Raw genomic sequence first — 23333 nt, 5'->3', positions numbered from 1 at the left:
CCACTGCTGGCAAGGGTCTGGCCACTGCTTACACAACTATATTGTGCATAAATATGGTAGTAGAACAATGCTTCCACCACAGCATGCCTTGTCATTGGCACAGTGAATGTTTTCTAGCTGCCAGCACTCTTGGGCACTGTAGGCTGGCTGTGCAGAATCAGGTTTCCCCTTCCCAGCTGTCTGGCTGGGGGCTCATTGCTGTGTCCTTCTCCAGCCCAGGTTCAGCCTGGCTTGGGCAGTGTGCAGGCAGCCCTGGTGTGGCTGGGCGGAGCCAGGTCATGGTATTGAGCCCCAAGTCCTGTGGGGGTGAATTTTGCAGAACCCTGAGGAAAGGCAGACCTACCCAGCATGGCCAGGTTGGGTTTCTCTCTGGGTCACGTAGGTGCCTGAGGCAGAGGTAAAGAAGGCAGGTGAGAAGGAGAAGAGAAGTCAGGGGCACCAGGACCCCCACTGCAATGGCAATGGCTGGTGCCATGCTGCTCTCTGGACCTGTGGGAAAACAGCAGCTACTCAGTTTGTGCACAAAGTAAATAAACAACCCCAAGTCCATTTCAGGCACCCCTTGGCCGTTCCCTGGGGTGAAATGGGGTGGACAGGGGAGCTGGGAGCACATTCCAGCATGATGCACACAAGCGGCACTGCCAGCAGACCTGTGCATGGGGTCTGATGTTAAAGTCAGGCATGCAGAGCCCAGCCCCTCTGAGCTACCCAACGCTGGCACCTCTTGGTTTGTCACGTTATGTGATAGGAAACTCTGTCACAAACAGTCCTGCACAGAGACAGGGAGGCTAGGCCACATAATGGTGGGTAAGAGAACCTGAGGAGCAGTAAAAAATTAGTGCCACTGACCAGTGCATCTGGATGTCCCACAGCACCTCTTCCATCCCTCCCAAGCCCAGCCACAGCTGCCCTTCCCCACCTGCTCCCAACCCTCTGAGCAGTTTCTGATCTACCCCAGGAGGTGCTTCCCAATTTCTGCCCCACTCCAGAGCAGCAGAGTTACATACTGACCCTGCTCCAGGCTGTCTGTGGGCAGGACCAGGGTCACATTTAGAGAAGGATGTTGGATTGCACAGGTGATGGGGTACTCCCGAAGGATTTTGGAGTGGGTGTGGGTAAAATTGCTGATGACAGTCACGGTCTGGTTGCTGAACTTTATGTGGTATTCCCTTGGTTTCTGCTGCAGGATGCTGGGAAGGTGCCAAATTATTTTTGGAGCTGGTTTCCCTGTTGCTGAGCAGCTCATCCCCACCATTTTCTCAGAGTCCTCAGCTTTATCTGGACTGGGTATAATCTTAGTTTCCACTATGGGGTCTGAGATGGCTGTAAACAACAAAGCAACAAAGTCAATTAGTTTCTGGTAATGTTTGAGCAAAGAGCATCTGTATTCACAGTTGTCTTGGAGGAAAAGCTTGCTTATCTAATCTCCCCCTTCCCAAAGCTGCAGCAGTGACAAATATGAAAGTGATCAGACAGCAGCCTGGAAGTGAAGAGACAAAAGAAAGAGGGCAAGAGGGTAGAAGTATCTGTTTCAGTTCTGTAACTAGCAGCAGCATCCCAGCTGAGAAGTGGTAATTATACCTGAGTTAAAAGCAGAACGTAGTGTAACTGTGAATTCATATGCCCTTCTCTCTCTGAAAGAGCTGAACTGCGTAAACGAGTTAGAATTATTTTCCTTTAAAATTACTTGCAGGATTAGCTTTACTGCTAAGGTGTGTAGAGTTGCAAATCAAAGGATTAAATGCATCTATTTATGCAAGACAGTAACAGTGAATTTGTATGTGGTTACACCATGGGATTTCACATATGGAGGGTTTGTGTATAACTTTGTTTCCTCTTGTAAATGGGTTTTGGGTATCCCATAATATCCCTCAAAACTATCTTGAAAGATCACTTCTGAACACTCTCACTCTAGAAGATTTGCAGATGCTCTCACATTTAATTTTAGTCTGGAAGAAGGATGAACTATAGGCATCATTCATGCTTACTCGCTCACATGAAGCCTACTTGTTGATTCCTATTTATACAAACTGTATTTGTAAGGACTAGATAAAGGGGAGAAATTCAGGCAGTTGGTTTCAACCTGGATAGAACTCCAGGTGACATCTGAACACATAGGGCATGTTCCATGTGAAAAACTGCCTATTTATCCTTTGGCAAAAAATCATATCATAGTTTAGGTCAGAAGGGACTTCAGGGATTGTCTAGTTCAAGCCTCTGCTCAGTTTGATAAGGTTAATTTTCACAGGCCAATAAAATAAAGGTGTGTAGTTCCATTTGGGAGTGCAATCTGTGGGTTTCTGTGTGACAGCTCACCAGCCTGCCTTCTACTTCAGTGCATGTGCTGATGGAATAGGGGTCTAAACCACACTCTACTTCTACGCCTCTGTTTCTGAGAATATTGCTTTTTTCAGCATTTATGTGCAGTGGCAATTCTAGTTTCAATCAAGTCTGAGTTACCATGAATGCTCTCCTATTAAAAAAGTATCCACAGATATAATTAGTAGAACTCAATGTGTATATTACTACTTACATAAGAAAAATAACAGTGATAAGTGCAATATTTATGCTGAAATTAATTTTTGTCCCAACACTAGAACATACTGCTATCATCTAGAAATCCTGCTTTTAAACAAGAAAACAAAACTTCTCCTTCTTCTCAGGAAAAACAATGATTTTTTCTTTTGTGAGGTAAACCAAGATTTGCCTGTAAGGTGTAGCAGACACTGCAAAAAGGGGAAAAGACGTGTGCCAGATATTTAATGACACCTATAACCTACTGGTACAATTCCAGACACACCTCAAAAGGTTGTCTGTGTCTTCCAAGAGAGTGGAAGCAAGATTTTTGTATACAAAAAATTGCGCTGCTTTTTGTTTGGTTGGTTTTTTTTACAAGCCTGACCTCATTTACTTACTGTAGTTGTGTGAACCTAGAAAAAATAAACTTGTATTTTTCACTTTTTGCATCAACCATAGAGAAGAAAAAATCAACTCCCACAGAATTGCTGAAACCTCTGAGAAAAACAAGGAAAGTGTGTAGGGGGATTTCACTTGGAACTTCTCAAAATCTCCCAGGTATGAAAAGACTAGTGTCATGATTTATGTTTTGATTAATAATTGATCTCTGAACTTCTTCTTTCACTCACTGGATGCATAAAGATAATATAGAAACATATAAAAACATAAACATAAAAAACATATAAATAAATAATAGAAAAACAGATAAATAAAATTAATAACATAAAAACATATAAATAAAAAAAAACATATTCACCCACAGCATTAACTTCAAATATTAGGTTGCAAAATTCAGAAGCAATCAAAGGGAGAAGTCACAGCTGTTACCACAGAGGATGAGAATTGTCAGTGTCTTGCCAGAAACTCATGCACTGCTCTTCTTCTAGCTACTCTATCTACTAACTATAACCTAGGGTTCTCACTCTTCTCACAATGGAGCTCCAGGAATGAGCCTGTAGGGCTGAGCTTCTCTCTAGCAAATGTCTGTAATAGATGCACTGTCAAAACCTGTGAGTGCTTGCTTTTGCAGTAAAGTCCTGCTACACTCTTTGCTAGCATGTGCTGGCTGTTCATGTATACATCATACACTTAACTGCTTCTTTTGCCTTTCATCAAAATACTTGTTTCCAGTAAAAAAGTCTTTGCCTGAGATGCTGTGTGCCAGTACTTGCTTTAGTCTCTCTTGCGGATCAGTATTGCAGATGTTCCCAAATTTGAGTTCTGTCAGCATTCCCAAATATTTGAAAAAAGGACCTTTGGTAATGGCTTTCTGTAATTAGAGGGGGACCATCAGGGTATGATATGATATGCTTTTTATGTTTAAAGGCTTGGCAGTGGTGCTACAGAGAATGATAAAAGATTGTAGGAATCACAGCTTGCCTCATGATGAGAAAGCTTTTTCAAACGATACGGCTGGTCACCAGCATGTCTGTGCCTTGGTTTCCCTCAGGAACTGCAATGGCATTTATCCAGCTGTGCTCAAGACTTCCAGACAAATGCTGCCATCTACAATGAAGGCAGGCAGTCCCCAAAGACAAATGTCCAGGGAATTTCGTGATTCAGCAAGTCTTGCCTATCCTCATGTGGCACATCCCCCTCTCTCCATACTTCTCCCTCAATCCTCACCCTGGATTTCATTCTCATCCTCTTTGACAATGAAGGCTGGCAAAATATTTCCAAAGTAAGATGAAGGGGGAAAGGCAGCAGACTGCTCAAAAGAGACCCAGCAAGCTTGCTTGAAACTATTCTGTTCCAAAATGGATTTTGCTACAGGGTACGAGGTTTCTGCTCCTGGGTTTGCTGTTTTCAGCCAGGCAGCTCTGACATACCTCCAGTCATACCTGTTTCTTTTTTCACAGTGTTGCATCCAGTTCTTAGGTGGTTTCACTTCTTCCCCTCATCATGCGGTGATGATGCCCGTGCTGTCCCGGAACAGCCGGGCTCGCAAAGGCTGCTGTAATCAGGCAATTACCAGCTTGTAAACCCCCTGGCAGTCCCCTCTTGAGGGCAAAGACATGGCAGCATTTCATTTTCAGCTGGTGACTCTGATTAGCTCACCGTGGCCTGAACCTCTGAGCCTTGGGAGATTCCTTCTGGCTTCACTCTCCCTCGTGGGGCACCCTCTGGGCTGGTTCAGACAAGTTGTTCCCACCATTAGGGGTTGGGGAATAACTAGCAAGACTGTGGCTTTGAAGTCACATTGTATAAATTAGCTTCAATGAAATAACCAGATATGAACTAAAAGCTCCTGTAAGAGTGCCAAATGCTCAGTTTGCTCAGGGTGACCCTCCAGGGCTGGCTTGATACAGCACATGACACGAAGGCCACCATGACCTTGGTGAGGCAGCCTCGTGGCCTCTGAACCCATGAGAGAAGTTCAACCCTTCTCAGTTGATGCTTTTTCATCTGAGTTGCAGGAAGAGGTGCTTACATGAGTGTTTGTGGCAGCAGAAAAACATCCCTTTTTTTTTTTTTTAAGAAGTAGTGCTCTGGTGAGGGATGAACAGTAGACAAAAGGTTGATGAGTTTGGGAAGGAGTTCCCCCACTTAGATAGGGAAAAAAAACAAACCAAAACCAAAAACCAGAAGAAATCTCTGTGTTTTGATCTACATGGTTAAAAAGAACAGGATTGTTCTGCAAGGCACTTCCATGTTTTTCCTGTATCATATAATCAGTGTTTACCCTCTGGATGATTCAAAACCGGATTTCTTTAGGAACTTTCCTCTTCATATGTGAAATACTGCATGGATTTCTTCTCATTTCTCTTTTCTGCCCTAGTTTTCCCAAAAGAGGGGAAAAAGAACTTTTGTTTTCTCCAAAATTTTCCACCACCACATCCTTTCCCCTATAAGTTAGGAGCTTCCTTTCTCCACACAGAGGACTCGAGAGATATGTGTCTATGTCTTTGTTAGCAGAAGATACTAGGGAAAAACAAAATACTCTGCAGGGGTCATATCACCAGTGACAGGACACAAACACTGATACTCTCCACATGGGATATGATTTTTCACCAGTTTCCCCACAGCAGTCTCATCCCTGAGAAAGCCAGGAGCCATCAGGGTGTCCTCAGAGCATGTTTAATGTCTCAGCTTTCTCAGCTGGACAAAATCCAGCACTTTTCCTCAAAAGATAAGCAGCTTGTCACTCTTAGTTTTTTTGAGTTCATCTATTTGTCTATATTTCAGGTTGCACTTGCTGGTTGGTAATTTCATATGGAGGTAACAAATATTGCCATCCTGACTCATGATTTGTTTCAACTCTCTTCTTTAAGCTAGTTGATGCTGACCTGATCAAGATACTCATGTGTCAAATCCCAAGAGCTGTACAGTGTTTCAGCCTTCTATTTATTTTTTTGCTTTCTTTTCCTGACCCCAGCCCAACTACTGTTATTTTTACTCTAGCTTCAAAATAAGATTCCAGCTATTCTGGTCACGCATGTGCCTCTCTGCTTTTTGAGTACTCAGCAGTTTTTTTACAACCAAATGCAGAGCAAGTTAAAAATGGCCTGATGTCTAGGATTAGGAGGTGAGAGCAGCAGTGAAAGGAAGCAGAGGAGGACAGGGCTCATGGCTGTGGTCACGCAGCTGTCAGCACAGCACAGCACCAGGGAAACTTGGAGGAAGTCATGGGTTACGCATCAGTTTTGAATCTCGCTGTTGCTGACTTGAAAGGGAAACAAATTAAAGAACTGTTGAGCGCTGATTTCCCATCAGAGGTAAAACCAGAGGGGGAAAGTGCCAGGGACAAATATTTTTCCCACATCAGTGTAGCAATGTTAGGGAAGGTTTTTCACAGGAAAAATGACTCGGTCCTCAGATGAGCTCCCACATACAATTACTGTGCCTTACCATAAACCTTGAGACACATCCTGCCGGCGACAGCCCCCGAGGGAAATGTGTTGAAGATGCATTTGTAGCATCCTTCATCATGGAGGGTGACTCCATGAAGGGAGATGGCTGAGGCTTGTAACTCGCTGTGGGCAAAGCTCACGTGGCTGACATAGGCCTTGGTTATCTTTTGGCCATTCATCGTACTGTAAGTTGCTATGTTGTCTTCAGCCCCGTGCGTCTCCTTCTGCCACGTCACCTGTATCACATCTTCTCTCGTGACTGACTGGCATGAAAAAGTCACGTTTCCTCCCACCTGGACTGACTGGACCTTTCTGTTCATCACCTGCACAGAGGCTGGGGGAGAAGCAGGTGCCACACTCAGCATTTCTCACACTCTTCTGCAACCCAACCCAAGCGGAGGCCCCTGCAGCCCCTCACCCTCATTTCCAAGCAGAGCAACTCTGGAGGATTTCTCTATCCCTCCATCTAGGGAAAAGTTGAAAATGCAGCTTGAAAGAACTACCGAGAAAATTTCACTGGACCTGTCACCTGTCACACCAAGCATCTTGCCAGCCTGATACCTGTGTTGCAGAGAGCACCACTGAGAAAGGCAGCTCTGCTGTTGGGAGCCACTGATTTGTCTGTTAGGACTGATATCCCATGGACAGATTCCCCAAACTTTCAACCATGCTGACAACCAAACAACTGTTGGCCCAATACCACCCTCTTAGCCAGCTTGTGGTGTGGGGTGAAGCAAAACAGTAAAAATGCTAAAAATTATTATGTGTCTCACTATACATCATGTATTCACACTTGTCAGAGATCAGAAAAGATCAGAAAACCAGAAGAAAAAGGCAAGGTAAGGAGGGCCTGAGGCAAACTACATCTGTCTTATCTCAGCATCAAAGTCATGCTCTGAGAAACAGCTGCAGAAAAGACCCTACTGAAGGCCCACAGGGAGAAAACTTTCACAGTATAAATGCCATGGTATTAAAATTCTCCAGGGAAAAGAAGAAAATAATCAGTCTCCTCTTCCAATTTGTAGACATGAAAAAATTGTTAAGGATACAGGCAAGGTGAGGCTGACAGCTCAGCTCCACAGTTCTCTTGGCATAATAGTTTTCAAAGTTCATTTGTGCATGTCAGCATAGGAAGGGAGATATCAGCAGTAACAGCTGCAGCACTGAAAACATAACTCAATTTACAAGAAAGGGAAATGTCTTTGCAGAGAAGGGTAACTGCAAAGCCCAGAGGTACAATAGGCTAATTCACTCTACAAAGTACTCTGATATTCTGTCTGTGACCATGGCCAGGCGGATTTCCATCAAAGACCAAGAAGCCAGTTGTCAAGCTGTGCCAGTCACTTTGCTTTCCAGATCTCAGCAGTGCCACAGGCAGACTACAAACCATGATCATGAAAGCTAATTTAAAACTAATTCAGCCTTTTCTACATGATTTTATATACAAAACCAATGTAATACACCCATGCTTTTGATGGCCTGAGCAGATACCTACAAGCATGGTTTGTCTGCTTTATAATTTTCCTATTGCAATAAATTTGTACATCTCTCTGGAATTTATAAATACACTGGTGGTAAATTAAGAAGTGGATGCTCTTAACACAATCATCAGTGACATGCCTGAAGCCCCAGATAAGTAGTAAAGTGCCACAAGTGCCGTGTCACCACTGGGCTTGCCCCAGGAGGGTGCAAGGTGGGTACTGCAGCACCCAGCAGCACAGGAGGCTGGCACGGCCACTGAGGTCCCTAATGCTCTTAGGATCATGACACAGACACCCAGACAGACAAAGGAGTTACCTGGAGCAGCAGCCCAGATGCTGGAGAGGAGCAGGCAAGTGACCATCATCATCTTAGCTGTGCACTGTGAGACGAGTGACTGATCCACTGAGTCCCACTTCCCCATTCTTATACACTTCGTTCTTACTCTCGGGACATTCCCCACCATGCAACTACAGTAAATGGCACCTTGTAAAACCTGTTGCCTCTATGACACAACTGAATTTTAAGGGACATGACAATGAAAGTCAGTCCCAGAGACTCAGGTTTTCCCAGCTGTGCTGGGACACACACAGACAGGGAGGGGTACTGGGTTTTTCACAAGCACTTTGTCCATAAGGTTGGACTTTAATAAGCACCTAAATACAAGCACAGATTTTGAAAATGGCTCAGCACCCAGTGTCTGCGGGTTGCAGATGGAAAGGCCACCCTGGCCTTGAGCTGAGCTCCAGGAAAGGTCACGCTGCAAGGAGTAGTGCAAATGTCCCTATATGTAACTCAGATGACACAGTTAGGGGTCTGCACACATCAGCTGCTGATGCTCCTGTGACACAACTCTTTTTCTAGGTTAGGGAGACCAAAGCAAGCCAAGAGGTGGATTCAGGGCCTAGGTCATGTGCTGCCCCAGGGAAAGAGCAGAGGCTTGGTCTCACCTCTCCTCCACTGAGATTGCCCCCATCTCCACAGGTCCATGATCCTTCCCCAGCCCTGTCCCTTGGAAAGACAGGGTTGCCCTTCCACAAACATGCCTTTCCTCCTCCACCATCCCCTGAGACGACATAAAAATAGGTCACACAACTTGTTTGAGTCACTGTTTTTGTGCCTTATTGCTTTGTCATTGTTATGCCCGTGTTCCCCTTTTTGTGTGGGTTGTGATCACTGCTGAAACCAGCCAAGCCCTCAGCCACAGGTGCTCTCCTATAGCACAGTGGGGCAGACGGCCTGTGAGACCTCATTTGCTAATCAAACTTCTGCTGGTCAATTGTGTTTCATGTTTCCAATTTCTGATGAGGTGGATTACATTTTTGCAAATTCTTACTACTGCAAATGACTATGATTGCAAATAAAATGTTTTCTCTCCATTGAATGGCCACACAGATTAGCCTCAAATTATGCAAATCCAGCAGGCCCAAGCCATAAAGTGACACAAAAAATTCTCACACATGCTTCTACATTTATGATTCCTTCTCTCCTTAGTGGCAACTAATCTGAAAACAGAAACAGCGCAAGTATCAGTATTCCTCTAAAAAAAGCACATTTTGGATGTGCTTTTGAGTAGGTTCAAAAAATCATTCCCATAAGTCTGAAAACTGCAGTTGCTTCTTACTATTGCCTTTTCCCTTTGAGATACCTTATTTTCATTTCCTTGAGTTATTCGCATGGTTGCACTTTCCTGCAAAATTTCTGGAAGAGCATTCTGGCCTGATCAAAATGTGAGATCGTCACTTAGTGATCACAAAAGGAACTGCATTTGAGTTCAAAAAGAACTGCAAGCCCAACTGGTATGTAGCAAATATTCTTGTCAGGTTTAACCAACTTATTTTCTCCCAGAAACACTCTGATCTTCCAGAACCCTTAAAAACTGTGCGCTGCTAGAGGAAACACTTTTCAATGAAGAGCAAACTTTCAGTCTTAGCAAATGACAGAGAAGGCTCTGCTGGTGGGGAAAATTAGTTTTAAAATGCCAGTTTTGTTAAAGCTGGTGGGTTTAATTTGTTAGAGCATCCCCGGTGAGAAAGAGCTGTGTATGCTGGCTGCTCCTTCCAAGCTCTGCTTTTCCTCTGACAGCTCCTGGTGCCACAGGGAACCTGAGCCTGTAGGGACCTCCCTAGCAGCCTTCATGAGTCGGTGTTTGTATGCACATCCAGCTGCTGCAGCATCTCTGCTGGACCACTCCCCTTCCTCCAGGGACCAGATAACATCAGCAGTTGATTAATTGCTTTAAACACAACATTTTACTCATAGTGTGAGACCCATTAATCCAACCACTTATTTGAAATTTGTGAATGTATCTTTAAGTGCATATACTGCTGCTCTGTTCATCTTTGCATAGACTTTTGGTGGATTACAGACCTCCTTCCTTGCCAGTCAGAAGCCAGGCTCTTCAGCTTCAGTTGCACGACATCCTCATTTCTGAGAACTGCACGCAATGCCTGAGCTTCAGTCACATTCCAAAGACAGTGAATAAATTAGGATAAATTAGGCAGAAGTAGTTCTGCAACCACAGCTTGAAAAGCACAGTGATTTGTACTATTTTCTTCCTTTTTGTTTCACCAGGGTGTTCTCTATTGTTCTGAGTAAATTTGAAACAGGACATAAAAGAATTGCACAGTCACAAAATGCCAGCATTTCCCCACAGACCAAGTGACTAATGCAATTAATAATTCCCATAGATGAACTTCCAGAAAATACTGCCAAGGGAATCCACTCAGGCACAATTATAGTCTAAAACATTGCTTTATCAACCACCAGGCTAAACCACTGTTTTTTCAGAAATCCAAACCCAGGTTAACAAGTGGACATCTGCCTACCGTGTCAGAAGGATTCAGTGCCACCTCTCAGGACATTGCCTGTAAAGAGAACAAAACAAGTGGAGAGGGTTTCATCCACTTCTGAGTTGCAGTGACTTTTGGAGGTTGGTTCCTCACCTCTAGCTGTAGGTAGCACTGTTGGGAGGCAGCTTGTTAAATGCAATTGGACAGGTCTGGAACTTTAGAACATGTTTAAGTAGTGCCTGCATGTGGCAAATCACTCTGCATCTCAGCTGAATTTGGAGAGTACACTGAGGCAAGGACAGTAGCTGCATCTACTAACATTTGCTCTGGCCTCTGGCATTGCATAAGGGCAGGCTGTGTCAGTTCAAAGGCCAAGGGATGCTGCAGGACCAGGTGGTGCTCATTTGGGCAGGGTTACAGACAAACTGTTGTGCTTGCGTACAGGTTTTAGAGCACACTAGGGTAGTTTGCACACAGACATAGCTGTTTATCCTTGTCACCTTTGAATAATAGGTATGTGATCTGTGATCTCTCCCCAAACTGGACTCCCTCCCTCTGCTATCACCCTGCTGCCAGATGCAAGTTACAGCTTCTGTTGCTGAAATCTGGTGTTAGACTGCCTGGCAAAGTGCAAAACAGAAACAAAGGAGGGGGCTACTTAGTGGAGACCACACCATGGTGGTGCACATCTATGAGAAAAACCACACTTTCCCAGGGGACAGCACATATTCTTAGAGTGTCCTGTTAACTGCTCAACGCTTCTCACCTCTGAGGTTTGAGGAAATGGCTGCCGACACCTGAAGTCTTACAGAGAATATTTTTTTCCCGGCAATGTATGGCAATTACAACGTGTCAACTAAAACTTGCTTCCTCCCCAGCCAACAAACCCTGCAAATTATATTTCTGGTTCTTCTATTTTTCTGTCATCCTTGTAGCTCAGGAGAAAGAAAAAGGCATAAAAGTATATATATATTTTTTATTTTTTTTTTTTAAAAGGACATAAAAGAAAAAAATAATCACAAAAAGACTGCACTGGAAAGCTTCAGTAGCAAGGGCTATGCTTCATTATGGTTTGAAGCATTTGGTTTTTACCATTCAGTTTGTCACAGCATTTCTCAGAAGAGCAAGATGGCTAGGCATGTGGTTTCCTCTTGCCAAAAGCACCCTAAGTTGCTGTTTCAGACTACCAAACCTAGAGGGAATCCACTCTGCAACATTAGTCGCTTTGTGGAGACCACCAGATCATCCCAGCACCCCAGGAAGCTCCATCACTCAGCCATTCTACCTCTCTTCCTCTCCTACCCCCACTTGTTAACGTTTCCCCGCAGTGGAGGCTTTGGGGTGGTTTTTGGTTTTTTAGATGCACAACATCTGAGAGGTGCATACACTTACGGTGAGATAGCGAGCTGCTTTGGTCACTGAGTTTCGTTCTGTAGAACAGCCAGTACAGAAAACAATTCAGCCAGCAAGGAAACCACTCCAAAACTGGCTACCAAAGGTGGGTGCAGAGATCCAGTGGAAGCATGGGAAACTGCGTACCAAAAGTAAGGTAAGTCCAATACCATGTTGTATTTGATTACTAAACAATAGGACTAAGAGACTGATTCCAAAACAAATGACACCTGCAATGAATCAGCCTCAAGGGATCATACAAGGCACCATGAGGAGCTTCTTGATTGACAGAACATAATTTAGCAAGCAAATTAAGATGAACAGTGTAGTTCTTAGTATGTCAAAGAGTATTGCCTCAGGATGTTTACAGAGGTGACATCGTCTGTAAGGTCCCAGCACAGGGAGTCTGCTGAAGGGAGGGAGTCCATCCTGGTGAGGAACAAAAGGAACAGAGAACATTTGTCATCTGTTCCAAATTTCCAGGCAGGAAGGAGATTCACCTTGCTATCTCTTATCTGTTGGTACCATATCTCATAAAGACAAGCTTTTATATACACTACATAGAAATAGACTAAATTGTACAATATATAGTTATGTACAACAGTGGTTAAGAATAGATTGTCTCCTATGGAACTATAAAGAGGAAGATGCTCAACAGGAAGCGCCTAGGACAGGTGGAAAATTCCCTTTCTTTTCCATTGTCTTCTTGATAGGTCAAAGAAAAGGTCATGCAATCTCTGAGTACTGCACCCTGACTGCTTGCTTGGTCTTAAGGAGCTCAGATGAGGCCCTCCATTGACGAAATTCAACATTCTTTTAGTTTGCAAAGAGAATGCATCTCTCGTGTCCCTGCAGGTCTGTGGCAAGACGTCTAAGTTGTGACCACATTACCTGGCCTTGAGGAAAAGGGCAGAAGTCCCTAAAGCATGAAGCCTTGCTCTCAGAAGCAGTTTGAGTCAAGGCAAAAAAAACCCCATGTGAAACTGGTGGGTCCTCACCTGTGGCAGCAAGGAGCTCCTGTGTCTTAAGGGTCTCAGGACCAGGCTCTCAGCTCCCTGGCTTGCTGAATCCACTCCTTTAAGCGGTCTGGTCGTCCTTATGTGTGGGACTTGTGTTGCTTTTGAAATAATTCATGACTGCTTTTTGGGAGTGGGAATAAGAACAGAATTCTTCACAAGAACCTTGCAAGCAAGGTTTTTGTAAGGCAGATTTTTTCTGCTAGCTTGATAGGGCTGTGAAACCCATATCCCTCATCAGAGGGGAGGGGGCACTGCCATAAAAGACATCACTGGCAAGGTGCTGTGCTCCAGTCTGTGCTCATGCAGCTACACACCCATTTCCTTCACTTTCAAAAACTCCAACAAACCACTGCCAGGAGAAGGCATTCAGGGAGAGCATTGACCAGCTGCCCTTGCATGGCAGAGAGCAACTGCTGTCGATGAGCTGTGCCAGCTTGGGGTGGTTTCTGTGTAGCGCATCTCTCCTCAGCCATAACTGCCCCACTGCTGAAAAACTGCCTCTTTCAGAAAAATCATAGACCTTGCAGAAGTTCAGAGTGATGGAGAAATGATGAAGGTGGAGTTTTTAGTTTGGTTTGGCTTTTGATTTTTTCTAGAGAAACAGTCATTCCTACGTGGTGACTCAGCATCCTTGCAAAACTCTGGTGCTGCAGAGCTCCGGTCCTGACCATTGCTGCTCTCCAGGCAGTGTGAGAGGCAGAGACCGAGGGTCAGCAAGGAAAGGCTCCTCTGCTCCATAGCACAGGCCAGCCCAGAGTCAGACTGAAGGGAAAGGTCAGGTTACAACACAAAGTTTATATGTATCTCATAACAATCAGCCCAGCCACATAAAATTCCTAAGGAATGAGGCTCATGCATTTACATCATCCAGCTGTCAACATCTCTCCTGAGTAACTTTAACTCGATGTGGGAAAGAATCAAAGTAGATGGGCACATGCAGGTGAGGGAATGTCTGTAAGTTTTGGGAAAAATGGCAGCCGGTTGTAAGAAATATCCCAAAATTATCACTCCAGTGAGACAGGCAGGCAAAGTTTATCAGATGGATTAACCCACGTGTAGGTGAGGACCAGCCATGTCTGGTGGAGTCCAACAGAGGAGGCCCCAGAGTCAATTACAGGGGCAGCAGGAATTAAAATATACTGAAGTGATGGGGCAGCCAGCCACAGAGCAAGGATGGCACTTTTTATTTGGTTGGATATGGGGAGTTTTGAGAGTTTGGCTGTTTTGTGTCAGGGGTGCTGAGTTTAAGGAGTTAGGTAAGAACTGGGTATTTTTGGAGGAAGTTCCTGTTCTTTCTGGACCAGCAACCTCTAGCTGTGGGACACCAAGTTAGACAGGTAAAACACCTGCAGCAGGTCCCTCCTGAAGGTGGATGATGTCATGCCCCACAGCAGGTCAGAGGAGTTAATATTTCTGGGAGCAGGTGAGGCTGGCATCACCCCTTATTAAGGTGGCTCTGTGGGCGTCTGTGTGCCCTTACCAGCAGCATCCCACCACCTCTGCCCAGGAAGTGCCCCTTCAGGGACAGAAAAGGGTATCCACTGCCCTGTGCTTGGCCCTTTAGCAGCTGGGTTGAACTAAATTCAGACTGAAGGCAATCTTAGTTTCAGGTGTCCAAAGCAGAAAACAAACTTGAGCTCTTAAGAGCAGCTGCTGGGAGAAAATGTTCCAGACCCTACCATTTATCTGTGAACTCTGCTGCTTCCTCTGTAATTAATTTCTTGACTCTTTCCTTCTTCCTATACATCCCCATGCCTTCTGTTTGGAGTGTTTGCTTTTTAGAGGCATTTCTGTGTTTGGGTTGACTGCTTCCTGAGCACGACAGCCCTGTAACATAGCTCATGCAGCTTCTCTGCAAAGAGCTAAGTGAAACTGCAAAGAAGGAAAAGGAAATTTGCTTTTGTTCTCATTTTAATGAGAGTCGCATTTGTCCTCTTTCACGACTGCTGGCCAGAACCATTTCCCAACATTTTTACTAATAAATCTATACCTATAATTTTCTCAAAAAACCTCAGCCCAGTAAGAGCCAACCCTTCAGAACCCCTCTCCCCCCACAGGCAAGCTGGGCTCCCTTTCTCTAACTGCTGGGGACCTACCTCAAAGAGTCAGCATGTCTGTAGCACAAATGCAGATGCTGAGAAAGGCTTTCAATTTTCAGGCCATACAATGTATATTCCCTGCAGGATTACACATGATTGACTAAATGAGAATTTATCTAAGAGTTATGCATCAGTTTACAGATCTAATTTGCTGTAGAAATATATGCTATTTATCTTTTGACGGTCCAGGGGAAGAGCTACCCAAACCCAACAGCCTTTTCATCTGAAGCATCCCTCTAGCAAGGGACTAAAAAATCAGAAGCCAACTGAATATAAACAAGAAAATGTGGAATAAATAGAGGTCAGGAAACAAAAATACTTAGATCAAACTCACAATATCTGACAGCTACAACAGGCCCCTAATGTGAATTTTGTGTATTATAAATACATATACATAATTTATTTTAAATGTAGCTCAAAGGACTTCTATTGAATTATATGAAATAGTCACACTGGCATCTCCAACTTAGCTAGAGAATTTTATATTCAGTATAGGCAAAACTCTATACATAATTCAAAGAAAACCAGGTAGGCAACCTGGAATGAGGTAGTATTTAGCTTTATTTTTATACCCAGCTGTAATGAAAGCTAAGTTCTCCCACTAAACAGAAAATTGGGAAGTTCACTAATATTTTCAAAACTTTCTGCTAATCTTATAAGAGACATCTGCAGAAAGAAATTATGCCAGGTGAGTTGTGGAACTTAGGTACTTTATAAAAGAAATAAGACCTAAGAGCACACATTTAGCAAGGAAAGTATCAACAGCAAAAAATAATAGTGGCATTGCCAGTTTCCCTCAGTCCTGGGAAAGAAAAAAAAATGCAAATAGGCAATTAGAGACTGATTCATAATGTACCTCCACTAGCATGCTGTGTGTAATCCCTAAATTCTTATTTTGGCAGCTTTACATCCCTTAGCACATTTTTATTATATATATAAATCTAGCAGATAAATATTAACACTACATTGTCAAATGTTTGTTAATTACTGGCCTTTCACAACCACAAAATTGTAAACTATAAGCAGCAGTGCAGACCCCAGAAAGCCTAGTTCTTATTACCAAGAAACTTGCTAACACCAACCTGAACACAGTGTAGAGGCTCCTAACTTTGCCAAATAATTTCAGTACTTAAACTTGCAAGTAAAGCAACTTCTTGAACCAGCAAGGATTATTTCAACTGCTAGACATCAGATCCTCTAGCCTTGCACTCACCCCTGTGTGTTTGTCCTTTCTGTCACACTATTGCTATGTTTTTCTTCCTTTTGATTTTTCCCAAGACGTGCTAGAAGTCAGATTGATGTACATCAGTTGTGGGAGCATGAGACTGGTGCTTTCCTATCTCTTCCCAATATTTGCTCCTGATTCACCCACCAAGAGCTATTTAATATGGACAAGCCCAGAAAGGCTGGCTGCTCCTCCAACCCACAAACTTTGCTGCTGTACTGCCATGGTCCCCAGGGAATAAAGGCTGTACTTCCCAGGAACAGCTAAATGCTGTAACACCTGCCAACAGCTGCCACCCTTCAACCCTGGACCTACAAATTGTGCCTCTCCTACCCCGTGGCAGCCCCTGCTTCTGCAGCCCCCAGAGCAGGGCTGGGTGCCTGCCAGGGGCTGCCTCTCAGGGAGAACAGCAGCAGGGAAGCTGTATAAAGTGCCTTGTCCAAACAGCTGGAGAAGGCAATCTCCCTACAGGTTTACATGTGCCCCTGGCTGGCAGTGGGAAAGGAGGATCATGAAGCCCCAGATCTATCTGCTGACCCTTATTTCCATGCCCTAGGTGGAAAGTGCCTGTCCCCATCAGGAGAAAAAGATATTCCCATAAGCAAAGTAAGTAAAGAAGCTCGAGCCCCTCGGGGATGGTGTGGCATGAATGGGGACATGTGGGAGCTCTCTGCGTCACTGCAGAGGCAGCTGGCAGGCACAGCCATGGGCAGCAGCTATGGCAAGGCATTTTGCAACCCAGTGGTGGGAAACCCCCCTGCATCCAGTGAGTACCTGCCCTCCTGATGTCCCATTGTGCTGGATTACTTGGGGGCTCTTTGGTCCTTTTTGTTTCTAGAGAAGGCAGCAGGAGTGGGCAGCCATCCCCTCCAGCCACAGAGCCCCAGGTGCCTCAGCTGCTGCCTCTTGCCATGGGACACTTATTTGGCCCTTGTACATCACTGCCAGAGCTGCAGGCTTGCAAGCACAGTAGGGGAACCTCTGCTGTGCCCCTCCTTCTTCCCCTGCAAAGGAGGTGGAGGGCTGCTGCAGCCAGTGGGCTGCCAGCACAGCACAGCCTACATCTACTCACACTCCAGACTCTGTTCCCCACACAAAATCACTGCTCAGGACTTTCTCTAAACAGATGTCAGTATGAGGTGTTCTCCTATCAAAATAGTTTCTTCATATTGAATATGCAATTAGGAAAACTCTGTGATAACCAGAATCACATGTGCTCATGTGAATCGGGAGGCCTTGATTTAGATTCAGACTGCTGCCTTTTTCCTCTTATGGGTAAAGCCATTCATGTAGCAAAGGTGAAATACTTTTAACACTTTCACAAGTTGCAGTATTAGCAAAAACCCACTTCTTGTTAGTCATCTACATTGGCAATTTCATGGAAGTATTAAGGCAGCACAATAATGTTTGAAAATACCATAAATTCTCTAAGATAGCAGCTTTAATGCAATATTGAGTTATTAATATTTAATTGCAAATTGACTGATACCTCTCCTGTCAGGTTGCAAAACAAGTAGGCTTAAAAAGCCTTGATATCTTAAGAAAAAGTGGAAGTTCAGCTCTGAAATTTTACAGGAGCAATGTGTTCAATCCACCTCATATTAAGAACCAGCCAGTCTGATAAAGAAAAGGCTAGGAGAAAGCAGGATGTAAAATGACAGACCTCTGCCACTTAGATGTTTATGGGACAGAGAGACAAATTCCCAGAAAAGCTCCAGACTGCCCAACCTGTGCACACAGACACCCAGTGCATGTGGCACATCAGGCGGTGCCTCTGTGCCCCAGCACCCAGCCAGCAATTCCAGGCAAAATTAAGGCTGCATGGGTCATAAAGCTCAAACACAGTCAGAAAGCAAGTAAGAACTTTCATTTCTGAGACAGACATGTATGACTGATTTCAGTTAATTAAATGAAACAAAAACAAAACAAAAAGAAAAACCCAAGAAGATTGCTCATCTAGGTTTAGTTCAGTTCAATGAACAGTGCTGTGTGACACAAGTGTGTATAGAGACAAGATAAATCTCAAAAAGCCATCAGATTTATTTAGCTCTCAGAAGTTCAACCCTTTTCCCTACTATTGTCACACAAGTTCATGCTTTTTCATAACCTATTTTCAGTCTGCGACTTAATAAATCCTGTGCTGATGAAAATCCTTGTCTAGTGTTGCTACACCAGAGAATGACAATCATATGTGTTTTCTTCTTTCCTCAGCACAGACCTGCATCTATCCACCAGATACTATCAAGGTAAAGACTAAAGCTGATTTTCTCTCCCACCACCTCCAGTCACTGGTGCAACATCCAAACATCCACATATTAGAAAGACAAAGTGTCCATCATGTTCCTGCAGAAGAAAGAAAAGCCCATAATCAGACTATTTGATTAGGATGCAGAAAAACACCAGTTTAAGCCTACCAACAAAAGAATTGCATGCACTTAACACTGAGATGCAGCCCCACTCTTGGGCAGCTGGTGGCCAAACATACTGCAGCACACACCCATCATTTCTGAGGCTGAGTGTAATATTGTGTGGCCCAAATCAGACAATTCGGAGGCTGAACCTTGTGATGATGTCTCAGTGAATGTCCTCAGCCACTGCACAACTTATGGCTGCTGGGGTGCTTCTCTCCTCCCTCCCTTCTCCACTCACCTTTTTGGTAAGCAGTCTCATGACTACTGGCATGTTTCCTGAAAGAGTTTCAGTTTCAGCATGACATTTTCTAGAAGTCATTTAAATGGACTATTGCCAACCAGGTTTAGTAATAAAGAAATCTTCAATTGAAAAACAAAGGGAGATTTAATACATTGAGGCTTAAAGGGTTTTGGTTAACCTTTGCACTATAAAAAAATAGCAGATGTATCAACAAATGGCTAAGTCTCTGTTGGAAAAGAATAAGGTTTCCCCTTCCAGTATCTCACTGCCTCTAGAAGGAAGAAAAGAAAGAAAAAACAAACCTCCACAAAACCAAACATGCCCTTTCAGGTTGCACATTTAGTTTCTGATAAATCAGAATGGAGGAAATGGTTGCATTGGAACACAGGAAAGAATGGTAAGATAAACACACTGCCCTTTCATCTTACCTCCCTCCTTTGGGGTTAGCTTTAGGAGCTCTAGCAATTCACCCCAGAGTAATTTAAGAGGTAACTCTATAACTTGGTGTGTGCCCTGCTTCTCTGCCCAAATTTATCATCCTGGAAGGCAGGGGTGGGGGAACAGCTCCTTCTCAACAGCTGCACTTCGCAGTCTTGTGTGGTTGTTTGTCTGTGATTGTTTGTGTGTATTAATATGCTCCAAGAGGTGGGAGCTGAGTACCTGTGGTTTGCTGTCTCTGCTTTCTAAACAGTTCATTTTAGCAGAGGGTAAATGAAGCTGCCTCTTGAGTCCCTGATTAACACAGGGGCTGGAGCCCCTTATCTGGCTCCATCACTTTGGCCCGCTCCAGGAGTGGGTCACACCCCAGAGCAGGATGACCTGAGGTGCCACTGGAGCACTTGCTCTACGGCTTTTTGGCTGTCAGTCTGTGCTCTGAGGAGGCAAGGATGAGAGGGAGGTCTTTTGCATGGGATTATAGAGGATTTCTCTGGGGAATCTTGGGGGCAAAAGACAGAAAATGCGAGCGTGCAACAGCTGAAATAGGGAGGCGATTCAAAGGGAGGGTACAAAGCATCAGCTAATCAGAGATATCCTGGGGAGGGTAAAAGGCAGGGTTCACAAAATCATCATCCAGTGAGGGAGGTAGGGGAGAAATTTGGCCACATGGACTAATCAAGTGACAAAGTTTAGGGGATTTCAGAAGTGGAATTCCAAGCATGTGGTGGGCCTAAGATTGACAGGAGACTCGGAGTAGATTGACAATTTGAGATGGGAGGGTCTCATTTGGACCAAACCATCAACTTGGGCAATAACAGAACATACCATCAACAAAAAACACACTGCAACACCTGATGACAAGCAATCACCAGAAGCCCTATGTACTGCAGAACGAAGAACTGCCATTTAGCAGTTTAACAGGGTTGGTTTGGTTTTGGGTTTTTGGGGTTTTTTTAACAAATATGATACCAGTAAAGCAAAAGTTGGTGCCCAGCAGATAAGTGGGCGTTTAGCAGAAAATTTTGAAGAAAGTGGGAAAGATGACAGAAAAGGGTGCGATGAAATGAGCTCATCATTTGTACCTGTGAGTGTGGGATGGACTGTGGGGCAAGAGGAGGGAGTAGAACTGTAATGGGGAACCTGCCAAGTAGCTGTCTGGTTTTGAGAGTTTTTGGTGTCCCAAGGAAAAGCCCCAGAGCGTGGTTTAAAAACAGTCCTCACAGGGCTGTTAGTGCAATAGGAGAGATGCCCCTCTGAGTGTTAAACTTGGCCTGTGAATAATGGAAGTTTCCACACTTGCTCCATTGGCATGTGGGATAAATCACTCCACCTCTGCACTTCAGCCTCCCTACTGATAAGAGAAGGTTGATGATAACAGCTTTTCAAAACACAATGACTAGAAGGATTCTGGAAAATGTGATTCAGAGCAACTCTTGGTTAGACCTATGTGTTTGAAGGGACAAGAGATGCTCCAGACTTCACTCAGTGGATTGAGAGCCACTCACTCATGAAAATTAAGAGCCTACCTATTCTCATGTCATAGGTACATTAAGAGAAATACTATTGTCCTTACATCTTTGCAATCATGACTAGGGGAGAAGAGAGCCATGCACTTGATGATAAGCAAGTCCACCCTGATTACTCTGCTTCTTAAAATTTCTGGAATTTCTACATCTCAAAACTTCATAAAACCTCAAATCAAAAATCAGAATTTATTTTCACTGAAATGTTCTCTAGGTCAGGAGATCTTCCATGCAAAGCAGAATCTGAACAGACAATATGATTTGGGTAAACTTGGAAAACCCAAGGCAAATTCTGCAGGAATTTTGTTCTAACACTGTCCTTCTTCTAGGCTTGAAAAATAAAAACTAACCCTTTGGAGTTTTTAAGCCATGAAACAGAGACCTCTGTTCCACTTAACAGAATGTGGAAGGTAGCTGCAAATGTCACCATGAACCCATCAACACACGCTCAAAATACTGCCACTACTGCAGACAACAGAGAATTCCGCTATAAAGCTGGTAGTAATTCACTGGCTGCAGTACCCAGTGCATTCAAATCAAGAACATAAGGGCAAACAAATTTTTAAGTTCTTGCTTCAAGTTAATCAGTGCACACTGGCTCTTTAGATTTAATGAGTCATCCTGCTAGCTATTTAATGCACAATCACCCACAGCCCATTAGCAAACACCTTCAGGAGGCAAAAGGAGGGACAAGTCTAAACAGAGCTGGGAAGGCATTTGCCCACACAATCTTACCTCCTCCTTTGCTAATGGCTCTTCTTCCTCTTCTCTCTGTTCTCAAGGACAGAATCAGATGAGAGCTGCTGGGGAAGGGATTAGTCCTCACATTATCTCTGGAGAGGCCAGGGCCCCTTCCACAACAGTGCATCTCCTGGACAGCCACACACACACATGCACTTGGGGTCTTAATTGCCTCCCAAACCCTACAGTCTGTCTGGCATCTTGCTGTGACTCCTGTCCCTCCCTTTCTTCCTCTGTTTTCTGATGCTTTTATTCTGCAAGTCACCCCAACCCCTTTCCTTCAGTCCCTTCCCTAAACACCCCATATTAAGTCTTGTTCAAATCCCAAATGCTCTCCCTTCACATGTATCAATAAAATGTCCTATGTAACTTTCCCTTCTTTCCCATCAGTTCCCATTCCCTGCTTGGGTGGCTGTCACAGGGATGATCTCTCTCGGGACAGCCCTGGGGGTAGCCGGGTCCTGGGGTGATTGGGGCTGCCTGGCTCCATTTGTGCTGCTGTGCTCTCTCATGTGGTGATGAGCTTCCACTGTGTCAGCACTGCTAAGAGGGCTCTCCAGGTGTGCAGCCACAGCCTGGGCAGCTGGGAAATGACTGTGGACTTACCACCTGACAGTGTGTGTTAGTCAACAGCACTGCGTGAGCATACAGCCTGTACCAGACTGGCTCCAAACTTCTCCAGGGTATGATCAGACTGAAGCTTCCCTCTTTCTCTCTTCCCCCTTTTCCCCCTCAGGAACATGTTGCCAAAAAAGATTCTGTGAATTCCAGTGAGCTGTGGTACTCGACTGTCAGCCATGATGTAAAACATGAAATCTGTGTGATTGACAGCAATAATCAGACAGAATATGCACTTGTCAGCGTGCCCAAGAGGAAGGCAAATGTCACCAGCCCTGAAGAGCATAGTGAATATGATGATGTCCTGGTAACTTAGAAGGCACCCTTTTGCCTGGGTGAATGATGATAACCATCCTACCTACCTCTGCTGTTGGGTCTTCAGACAAATCTCTCTCTTGTTACCAAGCTTACCCATTAGGCTACGTCCACCAGTCATTTACTATGAGACTAATCTGTCCATGAACAGCTGGTCAGAGAAAGAAACATGGACTGGGTACAGGGCTTGACAATTAAACCAGGGGAATCAGTAGCAACTGCCATCATAACACAATGTTCCTCTATAGAAAATTAGGACCTACAATATTTTAAGCAACTGAGGCTGTACATTTTTCTGGACTTGTAGAATACTTCTTTTTTTAAAGGTGCCTTAAAGAACTACTGCTATAAATCTCAAAAATGCAATAATAACAGGGTCTTTCTGTTTGTTTGGAGAATGTTTCTTACCTTAAATGAAAGCATAAACCTTGTGTTCAATCCATTTACTCTTGTACAAAATTTCTCTGACATGCTTGATTTGTACCATTATACAATGCACAATTTTAATAAAGAACTAATTTCTCAAATTCTTCCCTCCCCCTTCTAATGTAATACTACTTAGTGTGAAGTCTTCAAGTTGGAATTAAATAAAAAGCCCCAAAACAATAAAACAGTGCATGCAAAAGAAATATTACACCCACAAGCTGCTTTTTAACGATGTCTCAGTCATTA

General features: G+C 44.2%; 2 protein-coding genes across 2 annotated transcripts; one reads left to right on the top strand and one right to left on the bottom strand.

Moving 5' to 3' along the window:
* Positions 1–157: 157 nt before the first annotated feature.
* LOC102104881 (nectin-3) lies at positions 158–8313 on the bottom strand. Its single transcript, XM_088051980.1, has 4 exons — positions 8166–8313; positions 6367–6702; positions 1012–1323; positions 158–489 (listed from the first exon to the last, which is right to left on the bottom strand). The coding sequence occupies exons 1-4, from the start codon at positions 8311–8313 to the stop codon at positions 158–160; spliced, it is 1128 nt and encodes a 375-aa protein (XP_087908106.1).
* Positions 8314–11974: 3661 nt separating this feature from the next.
* On the top strand, positions 11975–23292 carry LOC148184936 (uncharacterized). The gene is made up of 4 exons (XM_088052230.1): positions 11975–12188; positions 16931–16980; positions 18586–18620; positions 22465–23292. The coding sequence occupies exons 1-4, from the start codon at positions 12163–12165 to the stop codon at positions 22660–22662; spliced, it is 309 nt and encodes a 102-aa protein (XP_087908356.1). The 5' UTR covers positions 11975–12162; the 3' UTR covers positions 22663–23292.
* The last annotated feature ends 41 nt before the right edge of the window (positions 23293–23333 follow it).

The sequence above is a fragment of the Pseudopodoces humilis genome, chromosome 2 (assembly GCF_049639895.1).
Source record: "Pseudopodoces humilis isolate 2021_Gansu_Grassland_sample_001 chromosome 2, ASM4963989v1, whole genome shotgun sequence".
Classification (NCBI taxonomy): domain Eukaryota; kingdom Metazoa; phylum Chordata; class Aves; order Passeriformes; family Paridae; genus Pseudopodoces; species Pseudopodoces humilis.
This window is presented reverse-complemented; position numbering and strand designations above follow the sequence as displayed.